The 18095-nt window shown below is 43.7% G+C and overlaps 1 protein-coding gene across 4 annotated transcripts in view; it reads left to right on the top strand.

Moving 5' to 3' along the window:
• ZNF831 (zinc finger protein 831) overlaps positions 1–17811 on the top strand; it is a 100157-nt gene extending 82346 nt beyond the window's left edge. For all 4 annotated transcript variants that reach the window (XM_061631124.1, XM_061631120.1, XM_061631121.1 and 1 more), the window contains 4 exons: positions 938–1089; positions 9898–10070; positions 14842–14927; positions 16464–17811. In XM_061631124.1, coding sequence (XP_061487108.1) covers positions 938–1089; positions 9898–10070; positions 14842–14927; positions 16464–17252 — 1200 coding nt within the window. In that variant the 3' untranslated portion in view covers positions 17253–17811. The remainder of the gene's footprint in view (positions 1–937; positions 1090–9897; positions 10071–14841; positions 14928–16463) is intronic.
• Positions 17812–18095: the final 284 nt, after the last annotated feature.

Below are 18095 nucleotides of genomic sequence, written 5' to 3'. Positions count from 1 at the left end.
GAAGAAAAAATACATTGAGAAGCCTGGGAGGACAAAGGAACAGTATAAGCTCTAATGAACTGCAGCTGAGGAGCTGCTAGACTCAGCTAGTCTCTGCAGGTGGAGAGGGAGAACTGCCACCAGAGGCTTCCTTGATGTGGCAGTGTAAAGATCCATTGGCATGGGATGGAGAGGGGCAGGTTGAGTGATGAGGGAAGCTCCGGGATCCACAAGATCCAACACCCTCTTATTCCTCTGTCATGTCCCTAATAGGAAAAAAGCTAAGCTAGCCTTGGAGCTGGAGGAGTTATTGGCCCTCCCATTGACACCAATAGGGACAACGTTAAAAAGGACAAACAAGTTAAAATAAAAAGAAGAGAAAAACCCAGGGGGCGCCTTTTGCCCTGGCTGGCATGAGCACAACAGGACTGAAGGTGAATCCACCACCAGGGATTCTTTCCCCTTCTCCAAAGGATAGCTCAGTTAGGCTGCAAACCCGTGTACACTTACCTAGGAGGAGGACAGTGAGAATGAACACAGATTTCTCACTGTAGCAGGGATGTGGAATTGGATCAGGCCAGAGGGGTACAGCCAGCAGTAGCCAACCACTGACAGGTGAGCTGACTACCTGTCAGTCCCCTGATGCCATATGATGGCAGGTCACTGAAAGTTCAAGCCCTGCAAAGGGAGATTCTTCCTTTCTAGCCCTGGCTCTTCCTTTGCATCTGCACAGCTTGAATTTAAGCTGGGGATGCAAAGGAAGAAGCTTGCATCTGTTCATTGGATTGCCCTGTAAAAATGTCTTTGCCTGGAACGAGTAGGACAACAGTGATGGTGGTAGGAAGGCCTCCCTCTGGAGAAATGTGGAGGGAATTGTATCATTAATACAATTTGTGGGTGGGGGGGTGTTTTTAAAGTCATCTTTATCTTGCCATACTTTTTAAAAAATTATTTGCAGCAGTACCTTTCAACAGCCAGATTGGATACACTGTTGAAAAATATTCCAGAGCAAGAAGAAGCAAAAGAAAAACTTAACAAAGTGAGAGGATTCGCAACAAACAAAGCGAAGAGAAGCCGTAAAAGGAAAAAGATGAAGATCAGCCAAAAACAGTAAGAAATTTGGGGTTTAGCTTTAATCTAATTGAAGAGCATTTTCTCTGGATATGTGTAGCATCCAGAAACTATGTAACCTGATGTGGTGGCAGCTCCATGCTTTGTGCTCCTGATGCCTTTCTCTCTCTCCAAATGCAGGGTCTAGGGATTGGGTGGGTTGGATTATTGATGGTGCTGTAGTAGTAATCATAACAACAACTAAGATAAAAAAAATTGACTTTGGTCCTGGTTATTTATTTCATATTTGTCTCCCTAACTCTTTCCCCTCTCCTTTCCTATGAATGCAAAATGATTAAAGTGGTAAAGGAGGCAGAATAAAGAGAGGAAGAAGATGAGTATGGGTGCAAAAGAGAGAGATACATGCAAAGAATAGGTGCCAAAGGAAGTACAAAAGGGGGGCATCTGTTTATGCCTCTCAGTGTGAATGGTAAATCTGGGGATTTGAGAAGCACTGTTTTATCTCTCTTAATGCTCCTATAATGTGCACACAAAAGCTGCCATAAAGAACAATTTGATTAGCATGGATGCAGTCTTGAAGCCTGTATTTGTAGTAGCATCTGACTGGAACATGTAGTCCCCCCCACCCCGCACTGCTACCATTTGGGAGTTGGTTGAAAGAGCACACAAACCACCAAGACCTGAATTAGACCAATAGCTTTTGCATGAGCACTTGCTTTTTGAGGATAACTGACTGAACCTAGACAAAGCAGATTATATCATGAAGAAGACATGAAGTGAAGAATACAGATGGAGCCACATTGTGACTTAGAATGCATGTTGCGTGGCTGCCCTTGTCCCAAGCAGAAGATTAGCTGGCATTTTTGCAGTCGGAACAACTAAACACTTGAGTGGCTTGGAGCTGGCTTGGAGTGCAACATGTAAAGTTATGTGGGTGGGTTCAGTTGAACACAAGATTTATGTTTATAGCAATGAAGTAAAATGTGTGTGTTGAGGCCAAGTCTCCAGCAGGGATAAATTTCCTCTTTTAGGTGGCATTAACTGGATTGATGTTAAATTGCAGACATGCTTTCAGGTGTCTCATAACTGATTTCATGATATTGGCAACCACCACAGAACAAATATGGTTTCATTACAAAACTGGAGTGGCAATATTTTCAGCATTGTGTATTATTTATTTATTTAACACATGTTTTATCCCAGTTTTCAGCTAAAAAAAGTCCAGAGTGGCTTAGAATTAGAAATGTCAGTGATAAGACAACCGTTGCCCAGAGGCTTACATTTGAAAAGGGGAGAGCTGGAATGTTAAGAAAGTGTAGCTCTCATACAGAGAACAAATATGAGAGGTGATGCATAAGATTTATGTTTCCCACTCTTGCTTCGTCTGCTTCTGTGAACAGTTGTATATTGGGTTGGAATGTTGCTTAGAGCTGGAATCCCCACTTCAGCCACTAGATGGCCTTGGATATCACTGTGATTATATTGCTGATGTTTGTTTTCATGTTAATAAATGTGACATGATAATGATAAGGGACTATGAGAATGAGGCAACAGATAATTTTTTCAAGGGAAAAGGAAGTACTTACCCATTTTCCCTTCAGTTCTGAAGGGAATGTGAACATCTTGCTAAACTTACAAGAAAAACCACTAGTGCATCTGAAAAAGTGAGCTTGAGTCCACAAGGTTTATGCCATAATAAATGTTTTAGTGTTTAAGGTGTCCCGAGCCTCTTTGTTCTTTTTTGCTACAGGTGAATAACACGGCTACCCCTCTGAAAATTTTCACACTAGTATGGGGAGTCACTATTTTCACACTAGTATAAGAGCCAGTGTGGTGTAGTGGTTAAGGCAGCCTTTCCCAACCAGTGTGCCTCCAGATGTTGTTGGACCACAACTCCCATCAGCCTCAGCCAGCACTGCCAATGGTCAGGAAGATGGGAGTTGTGGTCCAACAACATCTGGAGGCACACTGGTTGGGAAAGGCTGGGTTAAGGTATTGGACTACGACCTGGGAGACCAGGGTTCGAAGCCCCACACAGCCATGAAGCTCACTGGGTGACCTTGGGCCAGTCACTGTCTCTCAGCCTCAGAGGAAGGCAATGGTAAGCCACATCTGAATACCGCTTACCATGAAAGGGTCACCATAAGTCGGAATCGACTTGAAGGCAGTCCATTTCCATTTCTATGAGGAGTCACATAATGCTTAATGGTGGCTCTGGCGGTCCATAATGAAAAAAACAAAACAAAGGGCATATTAGGACAATACCTTTCTTAGGCTAACCAAAAGATCATAAAATAGTGTGCAAGCTGTTGAATTCCCTAGAACTCTTTATTAGGTTGGGGGGCAGGGAGTAGTTAGTGAAACATCCAGGTCTGCATCTGGTAAGTTTAAGAGGTGCTTGTAGGCTTCATGTTGCGCTATGGCCTCTTGGTAAGCAGAAACGTCTTGTGAGAGGAGCTAGCAGACATTCAATGAAGCATTTTGTAGATTTCGTGTTGCCATACAGCCTTCTGGGAAGCGGAAGCACATAGTCATCGAGTCCACATCTCTGCAAGTACAACTATTTTAACTTTTAAGCGCCTGCTGAAAACCTTTCTGTTCTGCCAGGTTTATGCAGGCAAAGCTTTTTTTGCAGGAGGATTGGGGGGGGGGGAGAACCCAGGATGCCAGAAAGAAAAAACATAGATGATGAAGTTCCAAATGGATTTATTAAAAATAGTAAAGAAAATGTGCTCAACATGTTTCAGCTAGACAAATCTTGGCCTTCATCAGGGGCGAGTGTAGAGTCTGTAAAGTCATTCACTAGTAAGATAATACAAATAAGGCAAATAAACTACAATTCTGCACATAAAAGGGAATCTAGTCACTTCCCCCCCCATCCCCCTGTTTTGTTGGATGCCATCCACTCCTGCTATTCTAAAGCTTTTTTTGCAACAGGTGGCCTTTGTTTTTATTGTATTTTTAATGTTTTTTATTCTGTGGTGGTTCTTAACGTATTGTAAACTGCATTGATGTTTTTAACAAAATATACTACTAACAACATACTAATAACATACTACTAGCAGAAACCAGTAATGATTTGAAACGAACGCTGATGAAAGTTAAAGAGGAAAGCACAAAAGCAGGACTACAGCGGAATGTCAAGAAGACTAAAATAATGACAACAGAAGAGTTATATAAAGTTGACAATGGGGATTATCAATACCTTGGCACAGTCATTAACCAAAATGGAGACAATAGTCAAGAAATCAGAAGAAGGCTAGGACTGGGGAGGGCAGCTATGAGAGAACTAGAATAGTTCCTCAAATGCAAAGAAGTATCGCTGAACACTAGAATCAGGATCATTCAGACCATGGTATTTCCGATCTCTATGTGTGGATGTGAAAGTTGGACAGTGAAAAAAGCAGTAAAGAGAAAAATCAACTCATTTGAAATGTGGTGTTGGAGGAGAGCTGTGCACATACCATGAACTGCAAAAAAGAAATAATTGGGTGTTCGAACAAATTAAAGCAGAACTATCACTAGAAGTTAAAACGATGAAACAGGTTATCATACTTTGGACACATAATGGCAAGACATGATTCACTAGAAAAGACAATATAATAATAATAATAATAAAATTTTATTTTTAGGCCGCCTATCTGGCCGAATGAACAGCCACTCTAGGCGGCATACATAATTAAAAATACAACATATAATACAGTTTTAACATATAAAACAATTATAATCCACCAACCTACATCTATACACTGTAAACTAAAATTATCTAGGAGACTTGTATGCCCGCTGAAACAACCAAGTTTTCAATCCTTGGCGGAAACCTACCAGGGAGGGGGCATGGCGAAGGTCATATGGCAGAGAGTTCCAGAGGGTGGGGGCCACAACTGAGAATGCCCTCTCTCTGGTCCGCACCAGCCTAGCTGTCTTAACTGGTGGGACCGAGAGAAGGTCTTGTGTAGCTGATCTCGTCAGGCGGCATATTTGGTGATGCTGGAGGTGCTCCTTTAGATAAACTGGACCGACACCGTATAGGGCTTTAAAGGTTAACACCAACACCTTGAATTGGGCTCGGTACACAACTGGTAGCCAGTGCAGATCTTCCAGCACTGGGGTGATATGATCCCGGTGGCGGCTGTTTTTAATCAACCGTGCCGCCGCATTCTGTACCAGTTGTAATTTCCGGACCGTCTTCAAGGGTAGCCCCACGTAGAGCGCATTACAGTAGTCTAAGCGAGAGGAGACCAGGGCATGCACCACCCATGGGAGCAGATGGACCGGAAGGTAGGGTCGCAGCCTCTGTATCAGACGTAATTGATACCAAGCTTCCCGGCTCACCGCTGACACCTGAGCCTCCATGGACAGCTGGGAGTCAAGAATGACCCCGAGGCTGCGAACCTGGTCCTTCAGGGGCAATCTAACCCCATTCAGCATCAGGTCAATATCTCCTATCCTTCTCTTATCTCCCACAAGCAGTACCTCGGTCTTGTCAGTGTTCAGTTTCAGCCTGTTTCCTCCCATCCATTCACTTACAGACTCCAGGCACTTGGAAATAGTCCCCACAGCCAACTCCGGTGAGAACTTAAATGAGAGATAGAGCTGAGTGTCATCCGCATATTGGTGACACTGCAACCCAAATCTCCTGATGATAGCTCCCAGCGGCTTTACATAGATGTTAAACAGCATGGGAGAGAGGATAGAACCCTGTGGCACACCACAATTGAGAGGCCAAGGGTCTGAAACCTCCTCTCCCAATGCCACCCTCTGGTGCCTGTCAGAGAGATAGGAACGGAACCACCGTAAAACAGTGCCCCCAATTCCCATTCTCTCCAGGCGATCCAGGAGGATACCGTGGTCAACGGTATCAAAAGCCGCTGAGAGATCCGGGCCGTTTCTCCGCGGCGCTCTCTCTCCGTCACTGGGCCACTCCTCGGCGGCGTTCTCTCGTCGCCGCCACCGCCATCGCTGCTGGGCTGCTCCTCCTCGGCGGCCCCACTCCTTGGGTCACTCCTCGGTGGCACTTCCACAACTCCGTCGCTGCCGCCACCGCTGTCGGCTGTTTCTCGCGGCGCTCTCACCACCGCTCCCCAACTGCCGTCAGCTTGATGTTCTCTCGGCTCGGTCGTCCCCCGTGGCTCTCTCACAGCCTCCACGGCACTCTTCCTACCGCCACCAGGCCGCTCCTCACCGCACTCTCCAACCACTCTCCAGCCACCACAGGGGGCCGGCCACACCAACTCTGGTCTCTCCCCACAGCGCCCACCTCCACAGCACTCCTCCACTGCCTCGCCGTCACACCCGTCCCGACGCCGCAGGTAGGGAAGGTACTTCAGCGATTTAAAAAAGGGGAGGTGAGGGCTGCTCCACTTCACACATGTGGCCCCCAACAGATGTAAAAGATGCAAAAGGTGATGGAACAATTTTGCTGGGAAGACAGAAGGGAGTAGAAAAAGAGGAAGGCCAAACAAGAGGTAGATTGATTCATAAAGTAAGCCACAGACGTGAACTTGCAAGATCTCAGCAGGGTGGTTTATAACACATGCTATTGGAGGTCGCTGATTCATAGGTTTGCCATAAGTTGTAATTGACTTGAAAGCACATAACAACAAACCGCTTTGATGTTTTAACGAAATAGTGGTATACAAATATTTTTATAATTAAAATAAGTAAAACAACCAGCTGTTACTCAGTTTCTGCTTCCCAGGAGGCTATAGCGCAACATGAAGCCTACAAGTACCTTAGTTGAATGTCTGCTAGCAACTCCTACACTCCACCTTAAAACTTATCAGATGCAGACACTGATGCTTTTTTCTTTTTCTTCCCTTTTGTTTTTAATACCCAGCAGACATTAGTATGATGCTACTGAAAGTACATCTAATTAAAACAAATATCACAAATAAGTGAGTCTGCTGTGCAAGTAAAAAAAGGGGGGTAGAACAGAGGCTTTAGCTGCACCAGTGTAATGATTCATAATACTGCCATTGTACCATACAGAGTGAGAGCCGATGTGGTGTAGTGGTTAAGGTGTTGGACTACGACCTGGGAGACCAGGGTTTGAATCCCCACATAGCTATGAAGCTCACTGGGTGACCTTGGGCCAGTCACTGCCTCTCAGCCTCATGAAAACCCTATTCATAGGGTCGCCATAAGTCAGAATCAACTTGAAGGCAGTACATTTACATTTTTTACCATACAAGGCTTTGCATGAGTCAGATGTGGATAAAGAGGGGACTGGACTGAAGAACATAAGAAGAGCCTGCTGGATCAGGCCAGTGGCCCATCTAGTCCAGCATCCTGTTCTCACAGTGGCCAACCAGGTGCCTGGGGGAAGCCCACAAGCAGGACCCAAGTGCAAGAACACTCTCCCCTCCTGAGGCTTCCGGCAACTGGTTTTCAGAAGCATGCTGCCTCTGACTAGGGTGGCAGAGCACAGCCATCATGGCTAGTAGCCATTGATAGCCCTGTCTCCATGAATTTGTCTAATCTTCTTTTAAAGCCATCCAAGCTGGTGGCCATTACTGCATCTTGTGGGAGCAAATTCCATAGTTTAACTATGCGCTGAGTAAAGAAGTACTTCCTTTTGTCTGTCCTGAATCTTCCAACATTCAGCTTTTTTGAATGTCCATGAGTTCTAGTATTATGAGAGAGGGAGAAGAACTTTTCTCTATCCACTTTCTCAATGCCATGCATAATTTTATACACTTCTATCATGTCTCCTCTGACCCGCCTTTTCTCTAAACTAAAAAGCCCCAAATGCTGCAACCTTTCCTCGTAAGGGAGTCGCTCCATCCCCTTGATCATTCTGGTTGCCCTCTTCTGAACCTTTTCCAACTCTATAATATCCTTTTTGAGATGAGGCGACCAGAACTGTACACAGTATTCCAAATGCGGCCACACCATAGATTTATACAACGGCATGATGATATCGGCTGTTTTATTTTCAATACCTTTCCTAATTATTGCTAGCATGGAATTTGCCTTTTTCACAGCTGCCGCACACTGGGTCGACATTTTCATCGTGCTGTCCACTACAACCCCGAGGTCTCTCTCCTGGTCGGTCACCGCCAGTTCAGACCCCATGAGCGTATATGTGAAATTCAGATTTTTTGCTCCAATATGCATAATTTTACACTTGTTTATATTGAATTGCATTTGCCATTTTTCCGCCCATTCACTCAGTTTGGAGAGGTCTTTTTGGAGCTCTTCGCAATCCCTTTTTGTTTTAACAACCCTGAACAATTTAGTGTCGTCAGCAAACTTGGCCACTTCACTGCTCACTCCTAATTCTAGGTCATTAATGAACAAGTTGAAAAGTACAGGTCCCAATACCGATCCTTGAGGGACTCTACTTTCTACAGCCCTCCATTGGGAGAACTGTCCGTTTATTCCTACTCTCTGCTTTCTGCTTCTTAACCAATTCCTTATCCACAAGAGGACCTCTCCTCTTATTCCATGACTGCTAAGCTTCCTCAGAAGCCTTTGGTGAGGTACCTTGTCAAACGCTTTTTGAAAGTCTAAGTACACTATGTCCACTGGATCACCTCTATCTATATGTTTGTTGACACTCTCAAAGAATTCTAATAGGTTACTGAGACAGGACTTTCCCTTGCAGAAGCCATGCTGGCTCTGCTTCAGCAAGGCTTGTTCTTCTATGTGCTTGGTTAATCTAGCTTTAATCATACTTTCTACCAGTTTTCCAGGGACAGAAGTTAAGCTAACTGGCCTGTAATTTCCGGGATCCCCTCTGGATCCCTTTTTGAAGATTGGTGTTACATTTGCCACTTTCCAGTCCTCAGGCACGGAGGAGGACCCGAGGGACAAGTTACATATTTTAGTTAGCAGATCAGCAATTTCACCTTTGAGTTCTTTGAGAACTCTCGGGTGGATGCCATCCGACAGGAGAATAGAGAAGTGAGATACAGCACTTGGCATGTTACATCCCAGAGTTCAAATGTTCAGAGCATTTCACGTTACAGTATCGTAATTATTCAGTAATCCTTACAAGATCCCTAAGGTAAGCCAGCATTAGCATCCCTTGTCACAGAAGCTAAAATTGGCCGATGGTGGCTTATCAGAGGCTAACTAGTTAGGGCAGAGATGAAACTTGAATGGAGAATTGCCAGTTGAAGCTCATATCCTTTACAAGACTTTCATATATACTGGTGTGATTTCATATACAACACAAAGTGATTTATTATTGCTTTGCAGTAGGGCTGCCTATGATTTATGAAAGCAGAAGGAAAGTTTCATTTCTGAATGATCATTTATCTAAACTATGAACGGGTCAGTCAACTTTTAGGTGAACTTTGCAGAAGACAACCTTGTGGAGTTGTTTCTTTCTTGACTGTTAATCTTGGGCAGTAAACATCAGTCAGTGGGCCCCTCCAGATGTCCTTTATGTTGTGCATTCTTGATTATTGGTGCTGGTGCCGGTATCAGCAATTATATGCAGTCTTGCTGTTCGCACCTGCAGACGTTTGAGGACAGGCATACTGCTGCATTTCCAATCAGTGCATATCCTGTAACTTTCTTCTGAAATCCTATACCTTTTTATACCATAAATACTCTGGAGGGTTTTTTTCCCCCCCGCTGTTGTTGCCCCTCCAGATGGCAATAATATTAGGGAAGCATCCCACAACAACTAATAAAGTAGAGAATTATGGATGGATGGTCCAATATAAATTTGCCACTGATCCACTATTGTTGAGTCAATGGCATGTTGCAGAATGCACCTGTATAAAAACACCAGTCTGGAGGGTCCCACCGATGATTGTGATGAAATGTCCTCAGTAGTGATCATAAGACATTTTTTAAAGATATAAAACTTGATCTGTATATTTTATTTTACAGCTATAAAGGGAGTTATGGGCACAGACTCATTCTATTGAAAACCAGCAGGATGGGCAAGCAACACTGGCCAACGAGTAGAGCCTTGGAGACTCCAAAAACGCGTCCCCATTCCCACACATCTGACAGCCATGACCCTTGTGGAAAATGCCTTTGTCTTTCAACAGCCTCTCAAGGTAAGGGTGGCTTTCCATTACATAATAATTAGAAGCACACTGCCACTCCAGTTTCCTTATTGACTGATATTCTCAGGTCAAGAGCAGCTGCTCCTTAGATTGCTTCATGGCCTTTCTGTAGCTCCTCAACAAGCATTCCTGTGTAAGGCGTGTGTTTGGGAAGGGCTGTAGCTCAGTGGTGGAGTATCTGCTTTGCACACACAATATCCTAGATTCAGTCCCCCCATCTCCAGCAGGGCACATTTCAGAGCAGCACAGAACAAATAAATAAAATATCCTCTTAAAACATCAGTTTAAACTAAACTTCTAGCATACGGGAACATAAGAACTATTAACAGAACCAAAATACAGAAGTACAAGAGTGACAACCAGACTCACCCACCAACTAGACAAACATGTATTTATAGATTGCAGCAGCACTTTTGCTAATGATGCCAAATCCCCAATTTAAGCTCACACTAAAAGATGGGGCAAAATTACACTCGCCCCACCCTAGGCACTCCCTGCTTTCACTATGGAACCCCCACAATTGTTTCTAGTTGTCTCTCATATCCACAAAAACAAATGTTGACATTTTGAGAAAAGTGTTGCAAATTAAAACATGCTTCTGCATCTAATCAAGCGACAACAGCTTACTTCAGGTTGCCATCCATGAAGGATGGCTCACCAGGGTCTTGGAAAATCTAGTTTTGCTGCTCATTTGAGAATGAATAGATTAAGATGTGGGTTGTCAAACCACAATATGTGGTTGGTGGGCTGTGTGCAGCTGCCTGAATCACAAGCTGTGCAGGCCTGGTCTTACATAATGTAGAGCATTAGCTTGAGAGAGGTGAGACACGTGTGTTACCTGCACATGCACTGGTGTTTATAGTAGTGAACACCCATGATGTAGTAGAAACATTGTTTGTAAAAGCACTTCATGCCAAGGGGCCATGGCATACTCCCTAGCACATTATCTACGAGGTCTCCAAGTCTATTTACAAGCATAATTCATTACTTAATACTTCATAGTGTTTATCATGGCAAGCTCCATTGTATACTCAGCAAATCCCCTTGCTGTGTAAAATGTGAATTGAGCCTTCATTGTTAGGAGAATGCAGAATTGTGACTAGGCCAAGCACAAAAGAAAAAGTATTGCCAGACTCCTTATCTACGCATTAGCACCGTCCTAGTTCACTGTAGTGTGTTGGTGTATTTGGCTGCCAAATCATTTGGGTTTACTGTGGAAAGCTTTAGCTTTCCAATTCCTGTTTACCTGATGGAGTGGACAGTGCCTGCAGAATTCGATTGGTCTCTGGACTTTTAGTGTAAGTATGTGTCACTCCAAAGAAGCTTTGGAGTAATGCTTTCTGTGCAGATTTGTGGGAGACCTTACATTCTCAACTTCTTGACATATTTCTTTCCAATTAAATTGCTGTGTATGCTCCCAGAAGGATAGGAAACAAAGACAGAAGAATGGCTAGCAAAAGCACTGTCTGTGGAAAAAGGAAAAGCCCTGACTTTGGGACTTCAAAGGACAAAAAATCCTGCTGTCATTTGTGACATCCCTGCACACCTGTCAAATTTGGCCCGCAAGGCAGTTCCCAATAAGGCTCTGGCCCACGGAGCCTAAAAGGTTCCCTACCCCTGATATAACAGATACGAAGACTGTAACATGGCTATTGTTATGTCGTTGCATTAATTTTGACTGCAGTGGAGAAATGCTTTAATTTTCATTGAGTCACATGCAGTGCCAGTGCAAGGATGGGGAACATGTTGCCCTCCAGAAGCTGTTGGACTACAACTCCCATCATCCCTCACCATTGACCATTCTGGCTTGGGCTGATGGCAGTTGGAATTCAGCAAAATCTAGAGGGCTGTAGGTTTCTCCCATTCCTGCGCTGGTGGGATTGCGCATATCCTAATAGCTTAATATGTTTTTTAATGTTTTTAACCCTTTTTTAAAGTTGTTTTTTTAAAATGTTTTTAACTCTGTTTTGTTTTAATGTGTTTTAAGACCTGTTTTTATGATGTTTTAAAGTGTTTTTAGCGCTTTGTTTGCTGCCATGGGCTCCTGCTGGGAGGAAGGGCGGGATACAAATTAAATAATAAATAAATAAATATCCCAGGGCCCTCAGTTACCCTGCCTGTCTTTGAATTAATGCAGAGGCTTGGAACAATGTCTTTTCAGCACACAATCTCCTTTTTTCTTTTTAATCATCTCAGTTTAGCTCCTTGGTACTGGTTTCCTTGAAGACATGAACTAGTAATTGCGGCACTAAAGAGTATAAACTGTTTTTCCAGGGATGGATTTCTACAAGGCTCAGCTTTTTTTATTGCTACAGGACAGAAACCAGCGTAGTATTTGTATCGCACCCTTTCAGTCTGTCTCTTGATCATTGGAACTAGAAGGCTGTCAATATTACATATTTTGAATTTTAATTTAATATGCTTTGAGGTCCTATGGATGGAACAATGGATACATGGGTTATGAATCTGGGAAGTATTACGCCATTACTTCGCTTATGTTAAGAAAAAGATATTAATAGGTGTAATAATACATTCCCTTGCTTCTTTGCTTCTTGGTGTCATTCCTTTGAAGCATTCAATATTTCCTTCTCCTATCCCACCTGTCATCTTTGTGAGCTCAGGGTGCCATACCCAGATTGGACAACACCTGAAGCACAGAACATGTCTGCGCTCCCACAGTGCTAATTCTGGATAGTTCCACCATTTCCAGTTTTGTTCCCCAACTTCCACTTTTTTCTGATTGTTTTATTCATAACAACTGTGAGCTGTAGATGCACAAAGGACCTCATTTTTGTTTATGCTCTTTAAATAAGACATACAGACCTCAAGATGGGCTTGCCCTAGCACTGATTTCATGTGGTGAGTATGCAGCATGTATGGCTATGGATTGACAGGACTAGATAGTCTTTTCCTATGAATGGCTATTCACAATGGCTATGCTGTTCCTCCAAAGTAAACCACCATTCCATTCCTTCTCCCTCCCTGGTCAGCATTCCATGGCCACTGAAGATGCTGAGTTCTCATTAGGCTTTTGGGGGTATCCTCTCTTCCCACCTTAGGTTTTTTTTTTTAAAAAAACTGAAAACTAAGAGGTTCTCTCAAGCCTTCTGGTACCTCCCTCTTGTGCATGGGTAGTGGCACTTTGGCTACATTAGTAACAATGCTCACAGCCAGAACATGAGACTGCTCACCTTAGCACCCCAAACTCGGCGCTCTCACCACCGAGTTCTCGGTGCCGGAGACAGGAGGCAGGAAGGCAGGTCGCATCCAGTGTTCAGACGGCCCCCCACAATGCTCTCTCACCGCTGTAGTATAAAAGGGGGGGTAGGGCAGTTCTCGTACAAGTCCCCCAAAAGGTTTTAAAGTGTTTTAAGGTGGCAGATTTGGATGTTAAAATATGGCTTCCGGAGCTCTGACTAAAGCGTCAGCCTCCTATGCCGCCATCTTGCAAGCATGGATGGGAGGAAACAGGCTGAAGATGAACCCCGACAAGACCGAGGTACTGCTTGTGGGAGATAGGAGGAGGTTGGGTGATTTTGACCTGGTGTTGAATGGGGTAAGATTGCCCCTGAAGGACCAGGTTCGCAGCTTCGGTGTTGTTCTTGATTCCCAGCTGTCCATGGAGGCTCAGGTCGTGACGGTGAGCCGGGCAGCTTGGTATCAATTACATTTGATACAGAGGCTGCGACCCTACCTCCCTGTCCATCTGCTCCCACGGGTGGTACATGCCCTGGTCTCCTCTCGCTTAGACTATTGTAATGCACTCTACGTGGGGCTACCCTTGAAGATGGTCCGGAAATTACAGCTGGTACAGAACGCGGCGGCACGTGTGATCAAGAACAGCCACCGCCGAGACCATATTACTCCAGTACTTAAAGATCTGCATTGGCTTCCAGTTGTTTACCGGGCCCAATTCAAGGTGTTGGTTTTAACCTTTAAAGCCTTACACGGTTTTGGTCCAGTTTATCTAAAGGAACGCCTTCAGCATCACCAGATAGGCCGCCAAACGAGATCAGCCTCCCAAGACCTTCTCTCGGTCCCACCAGTCAAAACAGCTAAGCTGGTGCGGACCAGAGAGAGGGCATTTTCAATTGTGGCCCCCGCCCTCTGGAACTCTCTGCCTTATGATCTCCGCCATGCCCCGTCCCTGACAGGCTTCCGCCGAGGACTGAAAACATGGCTTTTTAGGCAGGCATTCGAGACCTCTGTCTAATTTAGTTTAAACTTTGTATGATGTGGGTAGGTTTGTTGTTTTGTATTATATGTTACATTTTACTCTGTGTTATATTTTAGTCTATGTACGCCGCCTAGAGTGGCCGTTAATTCGGCCAGATACGCGGCCTAGAAATAAAATTTTATTATTATTATTATTATAAAGGGATTCAAGTGATGTTGCCAGTGAAGTACAGACAAGTGTTGGGTTTAGACATGGCAAACTTAGTCAGCTCCTTACTCAGCCATAAAATGGAGCAGTAACCTTGGGCAGGCAGCCTAGCCAGTTTCACTGAGATGTTTAAATATAATTATACATTCCTCAAACCATTAAGGATAAAATGACAAAGATATCTACATAAATAACAATATTAAACAGCTGCTTGTAAAATATGGTTCACCAAATGCATTCTGAGAATCACTAACTACAAAATCAAATCTAAGCAAAAACCATCTGCAACCTTTTTGCCCAGAGAAGGTGGTGGTGGGGAAATCACTACATGCATCACCCTGCTAATCATGTTTATGTCACTGTTTTCTTCCCAAATAGGGAATGACCAAGATCTGCCACAGGAGACAGCTTATACTCCAACTGATCAAGCAGCTTCCTCTGTGAAAAATAAGCAGATGAAAGAAGTAAGGAGTCATTTGGAAACACTATTCCATCTCTTGGTAACTCAAGTAACTTTGGGCTAAATGATAAGCTGAATGGACGAATAGATGACAAACCAGCCATTGTCCTCTGGATAGTTTTGAATCTGTAAAAAGCAAAAGGTAATTCATTTTGGGCAGTACCCAACTAAGTAAAGCTATTAGTGCAAGCATTTCCATTTGTGCAATGGAAATTCCCCTCCCTTTCCTCTTCCCGCTTGCCCCCTGTATCATCCCCAAATCTGCTCCGGAGGATTGGGGGAAAACCCAGAACAGATTTCAGGGGCTCATGGGAGTGGAAGTTCCTTTACACAGCGAAATATCCTTGTGCTGGTGGATCTGTTTAGTTGGATACCACACATTGGTAGTGGAGTTGCAACAGAAGAAAGGCTTGGGAGGGAACAATGTGGTTGTCAGAGCCCTTGTGGGAAGATCGTTTTTAATAGAGTATCTGCAGAATGGATTGAACAGGATTATGTCAAGAAAAGCTTGGAAGGACAAGATTCAAGGCCAACCATGAAGCAGATCTAGTGTCAAGACAGCAAGCAGAGCCACAAACAGTTGGTGATCTTTGCAACACTACTCTGAGGCTTAGAACAGTTAGAGCAGGTCACATCCAAGAATATCTGAGTTGCCTAGGAGCAACAGGGTGGAGTTACTATCATGGGTTGTATACAAATAGTGTGAAGGGAGAGAGAATAGCCTGATAAGTGTGTGTAAAATTGTGCAGTCTATACAAAATTATTAAGTCCTAGCGTACAATGAAAATGAAAACAGTAATGTTACTTGCTGGGATGTTTGGCAACATCGTGAAAGACAAATGTTTATCGCTTGCCATTATGACAAGAAAGGAAATGTAATGATAGTGATTTGTGATGGTCAGTGATTTCCCATTTCTGATATCTTCTTACTGCAAGATTAATTTTGGCAGGCATTGCAGCTATCCATATAAAATCTGAGCTCATAAATGTGTGTGCCCCCCCGCACAATACATGAGATACCATTTATAAGAACAAGTTGCATGATAGTCTTCTTTACCAGAAGATGCCTGCCACAAGTGATTTTGTTGTGAGAAAATAACTTTATGGGCGGAGTTCTGGGGGAATATTCATAGACATAGTGCACTGTCTAGTGCACTCATTCTGTTAGTGCAAGGATTTCCATTTGTGCAACTAAACCCTCTTCATCCCATGCCCTCCCCAAATATGCTCCAGAGGTTGGGGGAACCCCCAGAACAGATTTAGGGGGTATGCAGGGAGAGGAGAGGAAGGAGAAGTTGTCCATTGCACAAATGGACAAATGCATTGAATACTGCCCAGAGGCTGCAATTCTAATCCTACCTGTATAGGAGTAAACCCCATTGAATTCAGTGGGACTTACTTCTGAGTAGACACAGCTAGGATTGCAGCTTTAGTCAATGTAGTTAAATGAACTTTTAAATTTTCATAGTACACTCAGTTGCTTTAGATTTTAAAGTCATAGAATTTAATGAATTGATAATTTCTTCTCCATCTTTGATAGGAGATTCCTGGGTCCATTAAGCAACACTCAAGTGGTAGCCTCTCTTTTAATGTAATTGCTACAGTTCCAGATGTTCCAACAGCATCATATTCCTGTCCATTGGCTACTGATGCACTGGTGGAAAAAGCAAGCACCTTCGATGTTACATCCTTAGGAATACTTCAGAAAGAGCCACAGCCAGATGTTAATTCTGACCATCACTGGTCTTCTACTGGGCATTGTAACTTTGAATTCACAGTTTCAGGCAAGAGCAATTCACGTGACATTGTTGATTCAAAGGTTACTAGTCCTATTTTTGTAGGATCAGAAGTAGACTGCAATAGCATAGAAGTGAAGCATCAAAATGTCTTAGAGACATCTGTTCACACCACAGGAAGAAAAGAAAAATCCACACACGGGGATTTGTATTCATCTTTAAAAGAGCAACTCGCACCCACCTTCGAAACTCAGTGTCCTGTTTTGCTCAGATCGAAGCTGCTTCCTGATATGTCAGTTTCAAATAACCCTTTACATGGTTCAAAGCATGTGCAGGAGACAAACGACTCTTCTGGCCACCTTAGATGTACAGATAAGAACGTCCACTCAGTGAAACCAGATGATAATCAAGGAAAGCTTTGTAAACCTGGATTTCCTGCTTTTAAAAAACCCTCTGCTTTCATTGCTAGCTCTGGAACAGTCTCCAACTCTTACAAAAAGCTAAGTGTGGAAGTGATAAACAAGCAAGCACATGTGGAATATGATGACACAAGCAGCAGTGATGATGAAGACAGGCTGATTATAGAAATATAGTGAATAGTCCCTCTATGGTTGAAGATTTAACATATAGGGCGGGGGGGGGAACCCTTTCTCAGCCCAACGGCTGCATCCCTGTTGGGCAACCTTCTAAGGGCCACATCTGCATCCACACATCTCTCACTGCTAGCAAGAGGCATTATCAAGCGCACATTCTGTCCTGGCAAAAGCACTTGAGGAGGCTATGGAATAGGGCTGGTGCTGGGTACAGCTTGGGAAGTCCTAACTGGTCTAATAGGGGCACGGTCATTAGGAAGTGCTGTTTGTTATGTGCCTTCAAGTTGATTTCAACTTATGGCGACCCTATGAATCAGTGACCTCCAATAGCATCTGTCATGAACCACCCTGTTCAGATCTTGTAAGTTCAGGTCTGTGGCTTCCTTTATGGAATCAATCCATCTCTTGTTTGACCTTCCTCTTTTTCTACTCCCTTCTGTTTTTCCCAGCATTATTGTCTTTTCTAGTGAATCATGTCTTCTCATTATGTGTCCAAAGTATGATAACCTCAATTTCATCATTTTGGCTTCTAATGATAGTTCTGCTTTAATTTGTTCTAACACCCAATTATTTGTCTTTTTCGCAGTCCATGGTATGCGCAAACCTCTCCTCCAGCACCACATTTCAAATGAGTTTATTTTTCTCTTATCCACTTTTTCCACTGTCCAATTTTCACATCCATACATAGAGATCGGAAATACCATGGTCTGAATGATCTTGACTTTAGTGTTCAGTGGTACATCTTTGCATCTGAGGACTTTTTCTAGTTCTCTCATAGCTGCCCTCCCCAGTCATAGCCTTCTTCTGATTTCTTGACTATTGTCTCCGCTTTGGTTAATGACT

This window comes from Rhineura floridana, chromosome 6 (assembly GCF_030035675.1).
Source record: "Rhineura floridana isolate rRhiFlo1 chromosome 6, rRhiFlo1.hap2, whole genome shotgun sequence".
NCBI classification, from domain to species: Eukaryota; Metazoa; Chordata; class Lepidosauria; order Squamata; family Rhineuridae; genus Rhineura; species Rhineura floridana.
The sequence above is the reverse complement of the archived record's forward strand: the minus strand, read 5'-3'. Positions and strand labels throughout refer to the sequence as shown.